This window comes from Sciurus carolinensis, chromosome 14 (genome assembly GCF_902686445.1).
Source record: "Sciurus carolinensis chromosome 14, mSciCar1.2, whole genome shotgun sequence".
NCBI lineage: Eukaryota > Metazoa > Chordata > Mammalia > Rodentia > Sciuridae > Sciurus > Sciurus carolinensis.
The window spans coordinates 51,505,862-51,518,109 of NC_062226.1; the positions used below are offsets into that span (position 1 = coordinate 51,505,862).

The window sequence follows — 12,248 nt, forward strand, 5'->3', positions numbered from 1 at the left end:
AATATATGCCAGATCTTGTTTTCCACAACTCTGCATCCCTTAGTTCCCCATCCAAGGGTAAAAAAACCCATTGTAATTTTTGCTCCTGGATATAGCTGCAGAAATAAGCCAAGAGTTTTCCTAGCTTCATTTCTTTGACTTAACTTCCGTTTCCAAACACAGTGTGGCATGTTTCTTCCTTACAAGTAGAAATTGTCCTTGAAATTTAGTTTTTTTGTCTGTGTAAAATGATTTTTTTTCTTCCTGTTTCTTTGACTTGGGCCAGAAAGGAGACAGTTTACTGAAAACTCACAAATTCATTTCCTCCCTTACTACTTGTCTTCCTTTCTGTATTTCTACCTCTCTTTGAAGGATTTCACTGTTTTACAAAACACTTGGAAAACTCATGTAATTAAAGGGATAAATTGACCTTTGCTGATTGCTTTTAAGACTATTCTAACAGCACTATTTAATACAGAAAAGTGTTTAGTTTAGTCAACATCCTGTGACTGAGAAACTCTGCCCTCAGGCCCTCTTATAGGTTGAATTATGTCCGCCCTGCCCCCGAGAATTTACAGGAGGAAGCTGTAACCCTCAGTACCTCAGAAGGCCACTCTATTTGGAGCTAAGGTCTTTAGAGAGGTAATGAAGTTAAAATGAGGGAGCAGGGTATAGCTCAGTGATAGAGTGCACGGCATGAGGCTCTGAGTTCAATCCCCAACACCATGTTCACACAAACAAAAGTTAAAATGAGGCCATGCGGTGTGCGGGCTTAATCCACTATTTAAAATCCTTATTGGAAGGAAGGAAGGAAGGAAGGAAGGAAGGAAGGAAGGAAGGAAGGAAGGAAGGAAGGAAGGAAGGAAGGAAGGAAGGAAGGAAGGAGGGAGGGAGGGAGGGAGGGAGGGAGGGAAGAAAGAAAGGAAGGCACTTAGAATGCAGACACACGGAGTAAGAACCATAAACAAAAAGACACAGAGAGAAGATAACTATCTGCAAGCTAAGAGAAGCCTCAGAAGAAACCAACCATGCTGACATCTTAATCTTGGAACTCTAGGTTCCAAACTGTCAGAAAATAAAATTTCTGTTGTTTAACCCACCCAGCCTGTGATACAGTCTTATGGTAGCCCTAGCAAACTTACACAGGCCTTTGCTTATTCCACCTCACTCATTGTGTCAAACACCCAACCTCTAAACCAGTAAAACAACAGCCTACGGATGTCTCTACTTTATCTCCTGATCCTTCACAATCAGTGTGTCTAAAACAGAATCTCTCACTGCTCTCTGTACACCTGCTCTTCTTTCAGGGTTCCCCACCCATCTCAGTGATGGCACCTCTGTGACAAGCCAGAATCTAGTTGTCATTCTGGACGTTATCCTCTCTCCATTCCCTTTCCTATCACAAAGTGTTATCCATTAAATCTTTATTTCTTAATTTTTTTTGACTGAAAATTTCAGAACCAAAGAAAAGTGGAAAGAACATACTGAACGCTTTGCAAAATCTGCAATATGTTAATGATTTTCTTTCTATTTATGGTCAGCTCTCCCTGTCACTGGAATCTGCACGTCTGGATCCAACTACCTTGAATATGTGGAAAACAGTGCATCTGTACTGAACATATAGTAGAACAACTGTTTACATGGTATTTACATTGTATTAGATTATTAAGAGTAAACTAGAGATGATTTAAAATACACAGGTTACATGCAAACACTATCCCATTTGATGTAAGAAACTTGAGCATCCATGGATTTCGTTATCCACAGGGGCTCCTGGAACCAGTTCCCCACACATACTGAGGGACAACTGTTTATCTTTAATTTTTCCTGAACCATTTGAAAGCAAATTGCAAATACCATGATATTTCATTTCTAAATACTTAAGTATGTATCCCCTAAAAATAGAGAGATTCTGAGCATAACCTCAAAATCATAATTGCACCTAAAATTTAAATTTATTTTGGTAATACAATCTAATATACAGCCCTATTTTAATGTTTACCAATTGTTCCTAAAATGTCTTTTTAAGCTTTCCTTCCCATCCCTACACTATCCACAACCTAATGAAAATGTGTTTCACTGATTACGTCCCTTTAGATATTTTTAATTTAAGACAATCCCGTCCTCTCCTTTACCTTTTGTGATACTGATTTTTAAGACTCAGTCAGTGTCTTGGGTTGGGGATGTAGCTCAGTGGTACAGAGCTTGCCTAGTATGTGTGAGGCCTGGGTTCAATCACCTGCACCACAAATAAATAAATAAATAAATAAATAATAATATGTCAGTTGTCTTGTAAAAGAACCCATATTCTCTATTTGTCTGATAATTTTCCTTGTATTTAGAGTCAGAGTACCTTTACCTATTCGTTCTTTTGATATCAATTATTAGTCTTTGAGATATTTCTTTCTTTCCCACACATGTATTCTAGATTCACTTTGTTCTTTATTTGCCCCAGTCAACCAAATTCTCTAAAGAACTCTTATTCTTTGAGGCATGGTACTTAAAGAACAAGATTTGGGTGCTAGATGTGCTTACTGTTAGGGTATAATTGCTGCTAAGTCCTATTAAACAACAAGCTAAGAACAATATAATTTTATTTTTTTTAATATGAGTATGGACTGACAATGTTGATTCAAATCCAACACCACGTGACTTCTACAGTATTGTCTATATATTTATGTACCACAGTGGAAATTCTGGTTCCAAAGATATCAATTATTTGCTCTATCTTATAATATACAAAAAAATTTCAGAATTGTAAGACTAACCCAGCTAAAATTAACAAATTTACTGAGTAATGTTTATGATACCCTTGCAGCTCTTTTGGTTCTTAGAATATATCCCCCACTAGGGAAGTCAAAATACTATATTCAAACGTTTCTTGGACTTGGGTTGGAGATCAGTGGTAGAGTGCTTGCCTAGCATGTGTGAAGCACTGGGTTCGATCCTCAGCACCACATAAAAATAAATAAAATAAAGGTATAGTGTCCATCTACAACTCAAAAAAATTTTTTTAAGTTTCTTAAAATTTATTTTCTTCTGATTATGTTGAAATTTGATATACATTGTTAGAATAACTTGTTTCTTTTTATATTCAATTTTATGCTTTTATATTTTATCCTTTTTATTTGGAAAAAAAAAAGGTTTACAACCATTTATATAGAAGTCAAACTTTAAAAAAGGAATACTCAGGGAAGTCTTGTTTCTCTCCTTATCTATTGAATCCTATTGATACTCACTAAAGGCAAACAACTTAGTTTGTTTTATCCTTCTTAGGTATCTTTTGAAATAAATACATCCCTGATTTATTAACCACTTTCTTTCTTACAAAAAGGTACCTTGGCTTTTTTCACTTGACAATATATCTGGGAAATGACTACATGTTTATGTGGGAAGCCATCCTTACCTAGCAGATCTGACTAGGTCAAGCCTCACGACACAGAGGATCTGGCAGATAGGGAAGTCTGTCCCAGATTGCCGGGGAGGTATGTGGCACTGTGGGTGTGGTTCCCTGTCTGCTTCTATGATAGTCCCCCTAAGAAAATGGATCCCCTAAATCCACCTCATCCTGTTCATCACAGAAGAAGCCCCTCCCGTTCCAGGTCCCTTTACCTGTGTGATTCTAAAATAAAGGAGAGTTGGGCTACTCCATGTTGTTACAGGCCAGAGCTGGTATGGCCAGACCCATCATGCCCCCTCTCATTTAAAAGCAGTATTGGCTCTTGTGTGTTTATTGAGTAGATAAGTTTATGGGTAAATCATTGATTTATAGCCAACATCATCCTCTAGCAGTTAACCCTTTCCTCATCCTTGAGGGGCATGGCTGAGAGACCCCCACATGTTTATTCATAGAAACTGTCATTATTCTTTTTTGTTATGTTGTTTAATTTTTTGAGATAGGGTTCACTGTGTTGCCCAGGCTGGCTTTGAACTCCTGGGCTCAGGTGATCCTCCTGAGCCAGCCTCCAGAGTAGCTAGGACTATAGGTACATATCACTGCACCCAGGCTGTTCTCCTTTCTTTTTACTGCAACATACCATGTTTTCTTAATTCTAACCTCAAATTCCTTTAGTTTTAGCATTTAAAAAATCAAAACCAATCTTAAAGCAGTGCCAAATGAATTTATCAACCACAAGGCAGAGAGGTAAGTTGTGACATAGTTTTCTGTTAATGCAGTTGTTATTTGAAAAAGCAGTATGACATGAAGTAAATTTCATATAATCTAGACTGCTATTCATTGATGAACATATGTTCAAAATTATTACATTGTTATGCATTGTTAAATAAAAAGTTGCCATTTTTGCACAAGATTGCCTGTCACACACTAAAATACAATTAAATATGGTACAGATGGCCAAGTCTCTTGGGAGCAATGGCAATTTTCAAGACAAAGTTTGGCGTAAGCCACATATGTATCAGAAAATACAAAATATTCATCAGTTAAAAGCTTTCAGTTGATTTGCAAATGCAGCCTTTATTTTAAAAATTCCAGCTACATTAATGAAAAGACCATATAGAAAATGGAATTGAAATGCCAGCTATTGTTTATATTCCTTAAAATTTTTCAGATAATTCTAAAATGTATAATCAAGTCTGCATATACAGGATTCTCACTTTCACCACTGTTATTCCACCTGTACTAGAAGTTCTAGCCATAACTAGGAAAGAAAAATAAATAAAAGGCATACAAATTGGAAAGAAAAAAGGCAAAACCAATCTCTATTTGCAGATGACATGATTTTATATGTAGAAACTCAAAGAAACCCTAATAAAGCTATTAGAACTAATTAAAAAAAATTCAACAAGGATGTGGGCAGACTGGACATTGGGCAAGAGCCTGCCCCAACCTGAGGTCCCCCTCCAAGCCCTGTCCCAACTGTGGACAATGGGGACACTGGAGGATGGACTATCCCCAGGGAAGGACACCCCTTCCCTTGGTACAGTTGCGCACTTCCCAAGTCCCCATTCACTGAGTTGCTGGAATGAGGGGGCCCCAGCTCCACTGCCCCATCACCTCAGACGGTACATCCCTGGGACACAGGGATGGTGGATGGTCACGCGGTATCATTCATGATCGACTCTGGGGTGAGTTGGTCATTACTGACTCAGTGGCATCGATTTACTTTTAAGGCAGATATCCCTATTATGGGAGTCTCAGGGACCTTTACATATCCACTAAAGGCACTCCCCCTTTTTGGCACATTTGGATTCCTCTCATTATCCCATTTTTTTATAGTTGTGCCAAGTTGCCCTGTTCCCTTACTGGGTCAGGATCTTCTCCACAAATTAAAAGCTTCCATCATGATTCCCCCTTTAAGGTTCACTACCATCTTTTTAATACATTCTGGCCTGGACCTGGTCTTCCCACTCCCTAAAACTCCTGAATGTTCTTTGCTGACTGGGATTAACCCCACAGGCTGGGATACCTCTCAACCTGACATTGCTGAACATCATTCCCTGGTTCTTATTCAACTAAAAAACCCCACTCACTATGTTACTCTTCCCCAATATCCCTTAACCCCCTTAAATCTCAGAGGTTTGAAGCCCATCATCTTCCGTTTATTACAGGTCAAACTCCTTATACCAACCCACTCCTCTCATAACTCTCCCATTCTTGGAGTAAAGAAATTCAATGGCTAATTCTGGCTAGTACAGGACCTCAGGAAAATCCATGAGGCAGTTGTCCCCACATACCTGTAGTACCTTTTATATCCCAGCCTCCACCACACATTTTTCAGTGTTAGACCTGAAAGATGCCTTTTTTGCTATTCCCCTTCATCCTGCCTCATGCCAACTTTTTGCCTTCACCTGGACTGACCCAGACACTAATCACTCGCAGCAGCTTATCTGAACTGTACTCCCAAAAGGCTTCCAAGATAGCCCCCACTATTTCAGCCAGGCCCTCCAACACGACTTGGCCACCCTAAATTTATCCCCCAGCCACCTTATACAGTATGTGAACAATCTTCTGCTCTGTAGCCCTTTCCTAGAACATTCCAAATATCACACTAGCATCCTCCTTAACTCCCTCGCTTCCTGGGGGTACTGTTTCTCAGTCTAAGGCCCAGCTCTGCTCCCCTCAGGTATAATATTTAGGCATTCTATTGACCCCCACCTCCAGAAAGACTCCAGGCTTTAAAGGCCATTCCCCTACCCTTCACTAAAAGGTACATGCTTTCCCTCTTAGACCTTTTCAATTATTTTCATATACAAATACCAAAATTTTCCACTATAACCAAAACCCTCTATGAGGCCTCAAAGGGGAATCTTTCAGATTCCCTTTCATCTCCCAGTTTCTTTTCCTCTACCATTTCTACTCCTCAGAATTCTCTCCTCAACCCTTTATTTATCAAACCCTAACAAGCTTTTCTTCCTGTCGATTCACTCAGAACATGAAGAAACCCTGGGAGTTCTCTAACAAAAGGCAGAGGATATTCCCCACCCCATTGTGTTCCTATTCACACAACTAGACTTAGTTTATCAAGGTTGGCCCCAATGTCAAGATTTTAGCAGCAGCAATATTCCTTATCCATGATGCCAGAAATTTTTCATTATACCATCCCATTACTGTTCTTACCACACACTCCCTCTCAGATCTTATCAGTCATCATTCATTCTTCTCCCTTCCCCTAACCAGAGTCCAATTACTGCATGCTCAGCTCCTGGACCCCCTGACTACTTTCTAGCAGGTCTCCTCACTAAATCCTGTCACACTTCTCCCAACAGACAACCCATCTGCCCCTATAATTTCCCACTCCTGCCCTGACACTCTTGATTTCTTAATGAATTCCTTCTCACACATAACAATCAGCCATTCTCTGACTCCCCAGATTGGTTCATAGATGGGAGCTCTTGAAAAGAGCCCCCTTACCTTGCAGGCTGTGATGTAATCCAAGGAAAAACTAGCGCAGACTCTCCTTTCATCCTCACCTAGATAATGGAGGTGTCTGTCCTCTTTACCCCCAGGTACATCTTCTCAACAAGCTGAATTAATTACCCTCACTGAGCTTTATTATTAGCCAGGGACAAATCAAGCAATGTTTTTATGGACTCTAAATATGCTTATAATGTACTCCATCCTAATAGCCTGATACGGCAAGAAAGAAGCTTCCTTACACAGTAGGAACATTCATTCTTAAAGCTAGGTACATACAATTTTGCTTGAATCTGCTCTCTTATCCCACAAGGCAGCAGTCCTGCACTGTAAAGGGCATCGAAGTAAACAGCAGTTCATCTCCTGTAGGAATAAGGTAGCCTATCAGATAGCTAGGAAGGTTGCTCTTTCCCAGCCTTCACAAGCACCTACTTCAGTTTTATATTATGTGCCCACAAAACTCCAGCTTCCTCCTGGTGAAACTAAAGCCCTATTATCTTACCTACCCTGTTCATTCCACCCCAAGATTTGTGCCCTCCAGCTGTTCCTAAAGAATTCACTAAACCTGTCTATCATATAAAGCTGCTCCCCCGCCCTTTACGCTGCAGTCATTTCCCCGCCTCCCAACTTCTTGTCAGTCTGTGAACATCCTAGCTAGCTATTGGTTCATCAGTCAGCTTGCAAGTACCCTTCTCTGTTATTGGTCCCCTGTTAACCCGCGGAATTCGACTGCTTAAGGATAGCTTCTCCGCCATTTTTTCATGCTCTCTCCTTCTGCCTTTTCACTCTCTCTCTTGCAAACACACTCTCTCTCTCTCTTTTCCCCTCATTTTCTCTCTCACCCTGCAGGGAGACACTTTGTTTGCTTAATAAACTCTCCTATGTGAGTTCCTGTGTCCGGAGTGGTTTCTGGGTTCTTACACTGTCCCCTTCAGATTTACAGTATTTTCAACAAGTTTCTCATTACCTACACTACCCTGTCTCAAGGCTAACCCCAACTCCAATGTGAGACCACCCCCATTTCCCACTCATCAGGCTAGAGGAGTCCTTCCTGCCATGGATTGGCAAGTTGACTTCACCCACATGCCCTCTGTAAGAAAAACCAAATATTTCTGAGTATTGGTAGACACCTTTACTGGATGAGTCGAGGCCTTTCCAATCTCTGACAAAAGGGTCTTCATTGTTGCTACCCTGCTTTCCTGAGAAATAATTCCACACTTTGGTTTACCTGCCTCTCTCCAGTCAGATAATGGCCCTGAATTTACTTCCTCTATTACCAAGAATTAACTAAAATCTTAAATATAAAATGGAACTTCCTCATTCCCTATCATCCACATTCCTCAGGAAAAGGGTAAAAGGACAAATAGGACTTTAAAAGCAACCTTGACCAAAATATCCATAGGCACTCATTTAGATTGGGTTAAGCTCCTGCCTTTGGCCCTTTTCCCAATCTATGCACTGCGCAAGAAATCGCTCATGATCAGCCCTTTTGAATTTCTTTATGGGTACCCCTTTTTTCCCCCACAATTCAACTTTAACCATCAAGTATTTCCCTTGATATCCCAAAACCCCTGCTGGTTCACCTAGGGCTGCCCTCTGGAAATATGCCCAAACCCATCTTCCCTAGCCCCAATCTTCAGAAACTCCCCCTCCTATTTCCATAGGGGACTTGGTTATCTCTCCCCTCCCCAACCTATAGCACCCTTACAAGAAAAATGGACAGGTCCATTCAGGGTTATCCTGGCCACCCCCACTGCAGCCAAGCTGGAGGACCAACTCTCTTGGATCCATTTAAGCAATTTAAAACTTGCTCCTGCTAATGCCTCTTATCAATCTGTTCTCATAGCCTGCCAGTCATTCCCAAGGAAACTGTTGACCCTAATAACCAGAATTCATTCTTTCTTCCTTTTATATTTTGCAATATATGTACTTGTTTACAAAATATACAAAGAGTGGAAAACTCATCAATCAGCAAATAATGCAATTAAAAAACAAAACCCTAAACAGAAATTTCATTGAAGAGGATAACCAAAGGGCAAATAAGCATATGAAAAAAATACTCAGCATTATTTGTTGTTAGAGAATTTCACATTAAAACCATAAAGGGATACCTAAGAGATGACCTATGGTAATATATATATTACCACACAGACACACACACACACACACACACACACACACAAACACACACACACACACATATGCATATATATAAATATAATATTTTTATTTGCAAAATAAAGTGTTAACAAAAATAAATCTGTTGCTGTGTACCATATGATAAATGAGAAAGAATAATTGCAACAAAATCATTCCAACATCTTCTCTCTAAGTCTGACAGCAGGATTATTCAACCTGTTTTCCAAACTATTACATCATCAAAACTATGATTTATTCAATATTCCACTGACCTTCATGTCAGGTGTTTGTTTTTTTTCAACGTTATATAATTAATTTAAATATAAATGATGTAGATATTGTAATTAAAAGGTATAAATGTTCAACATGTGTGAAAAGCAAATAATAACTATATGCTCTATACTTATATCACACTTTAAATATCAAGACACCAAAAGGTTAAAAGCAAAAGAAGGGGAAAATAAGCATGAGAAATCTGAAGTAGATTTTTTAATATAAAATATATTATATACATAAATATAAAATATAAAGTATTTTCAGAGATAAAGGGGAACATTTCATAACCATATTAGGGTAACTTGTTTGCCTTGGGTCGAACCAGAGGAGCTGTTTCTGTGAGTAAAGGGAGGGACTGGGGGACCATCCCAGCAGCTGCCAAAACTCCTTTTGCTTCTGGGAACTCCCAAGTTCTGTCCTTGAATGGTACAGGTTGCTCCATTGTGGTTCACTTTGAGAAAAAGGAAAATGAACTCAGGAAAGTCGCAACAACTTTGACCATTTGGTAAGTCCCCTGTGTGCATGGTGAGACCCTTGATTCCATACACCTGGTTCTTCTTTGTGGGAAAATCTGGTCACTCTTTCTGGGGACTTCAGTGGTGCCACTGGTGTAAGAGTCACAGTTAAGTGGGACTTGAGAATCTAGGGATATGTACTCCCTTCTGATCTGTTGTAGGTTCTCATCTGTTTGTTGGCCTTAGGTTTGGGAATTCCCTCTGGTTGTCTGTTTTGTTTGTTTCTGTTACTGCCTCTTTTAAGATATGGCCAGTACAACATTGACTCTATAGGTAGTCTTTTAAGAAAGATCTTGGCTGGGTGTTAGTCATGGGGGGCTCATCTTTGGTTTTGTGTGTGTGTGTGTGTGTGTGTGTCTCTCTCTCTCTCTCTCTCTCTTTTTTTTTTTTTTTTTTTTGGACAGTGCTGGGGATTGAATCCAGGGCCGTGTGCTTGTGAGGCAAGCACTCTACCAACTGAACTATATCCCCAGTCCCTTCTCTGTTTCTTTTTTGTACAATCTAGTAATTGGAGTGGTCTTTCAGAGGTAAAGTGAGTTTAAGAAAGGGACACCTATAAGTGTGTTTCAGATAATGTTTTACTGTAATGATCTGGCTTTTAAATAGCTTTCTAGATTATTATACAATCTTGCAGTTGGATTTGGTCTATCAAAGATAAAGTAAGTGGAAGAAATTTATATGTGCAGGTCTGTTTTAAAGATTCCCATCTGTCACCCATGGTTTTGGTGATCCTCTCTTGCCTGTTTTTTTTTGTTTTGTTTTTTTGTTGTTGTTGTTGTTGTTGTTCTTGTTTTTTTTTTGTTGTTGTTGTTGTTGTTTGGTTTTTTTTTTTTGTCTGTCACTGACCCTTTAAGACATGGGTCATGCTGCTTTGATTTTACTGGTAGTCTCTTGAGCAGAGAGATTTTGGCTGCATGGGCCATCTATAGGTATAAGCCTATCTAAGCAAAACAGGTTTTACTGTAACACAATCTGGACTTTAAATGCTTTTTCTGGATTACTAGTCACTCTTGACATTGAAATTGGTTTGTCAGGGGTAAAATACATGAAAGAGATTCTGTATGTACGGGCATTTATGCAGAAAAGGAGTCTAAACCATCAGGAATTAAGTTAAAGGTGCCAAAAGTCACTGCCTCTGGTGGGTCTTTGGTACCCGAAAATTAAGAGCTTCTACTCACCCCGGAGACTGCACCCCGCAGATCTGCGGCTGTCACCATGCCACAAAATGAATATATTGAATTACACCATAAACGCTATGGATATCGTTTGGATTACCATGAGAAAAAGAGAAAAAAGGAGAGTCGAGAGGCTCATGAACGTTCAAAGAAGGCAAAAAAACTGATTGGCCTGAAAGCTAAGCTCTACCATAAACAGCGCCATGCCGAGAAAATTCAAATGAAAAAGACTATCAAGATGCATGAAAAGAGAAACACCAAACAAAAGAACGATGAAAAGACTCCACAGGGAGCAGTTCCTGCCTATCTTCTAGACAGAGAAGGACAGACTCGGGCAAAAGTACTTTCCAACATGATTAAACAAAAACGAAAAGAGAAGGCGGGAAAATGGGAAGTCCCGTTTCCCAAGGTTTGTGCCCAGGGAGAAACAGAAGTATTAAAAGTGATTCTAACAGGGAAGAGAAAAAAGAAGGCCTGGAAAAGGATGGTTACTAAAGTCTGCTTTGTTGGAGATGGCTTTACAAGAAAACCACCTAAATATGAAAGATTCATTAGGCCAATGGGCTTACGTTTCAAGAAGGTCCATGTAACACATCCTGAACTTAAAGCCACCTTTTGCCTACCAATACTTGGTGTGAAAAAGAATCCCTCATCTCCACTATATACAACTTTGGGTGTTATTGCCAAAGGTACAGTCATTGAGGTGAATGTGAGTGAATTGGGCCTTGTAACACAAGGAGGCAAAGTTATTTGGGGGAAATATGTGCAGGTTACCAACAACCCTGAAAATGATGGATGCATAAATGCAGTCTTACTGGTTTGACATCTGTTTTACATTTGTTATAATTAAAAACTACAAATCAATCAGGAAAACCACCATTACTGTGATATTTCTGAGTACTACCAAACAGCCTTAAATATCTGTAGTCATTAAGAGAACTATTTATTAAACTGTTTGAAAAAAGAAAAAAGAAAAACATTAAAATGACCAAGTTTGGCAAAAAAAAAAAAAAAAAAAAAAAAGTCACTGCCTCTGGTGTGCAAGGACAGCAGGGCACCAGAAGAAAGTGTTAAAAAGATTTAAATCTTTTAAACCCAACCCTGGCACTCAGCCTGGCTCCAGGCAGCTGCAGATCATCTCACTGTGGGTTAAGCCTTAAACTGGGGGAAAAAAATCCCAGAAAATCTACCTGGACTGTAGAAAAATGGCCAAAGAGAACCTGGCCTCTGCCCTGCCTTCTAATCCCTTTTGCTCATGGAAGGTAGAGGCTGCTGGCCACAAAGGATGTG

At 39.6% G+C, this 12,248-nt stretch overlaps 1 protein-coding gene across 1 annotated transcript; it reads left to right on the forward strand.

Annotated features, from left to right (window-relative positions):
- Positions 1–10,960: 10,960 nt before the first annotated feature.
- LOC124964809 (ribosome biogenesis protein NSA2 homolog) lies at positions 10,961–11,781 on the forward strand. The gene has a single exon (XM_047525479.1). It carries the CDS (start codon positions 10,999–11,001, stop codon positions 11,779–11,781), a length of 783 nt encoding a protein of 260 aa, XP_047381435.1. The 5' UTR covers positions 10,961–10,998.
- Positions 11,782–12,248: the final 467 nt, after the last annotated feature.

Excerpts from the sequence above, each read along its gene's own strand:
- LOC124964809 (XM_047525479.1), top strand. The coding sequence starts at position 10,999 with ATGCCACAAAATGAATATATTGAATTACACCATAAACGCTATGGATAT.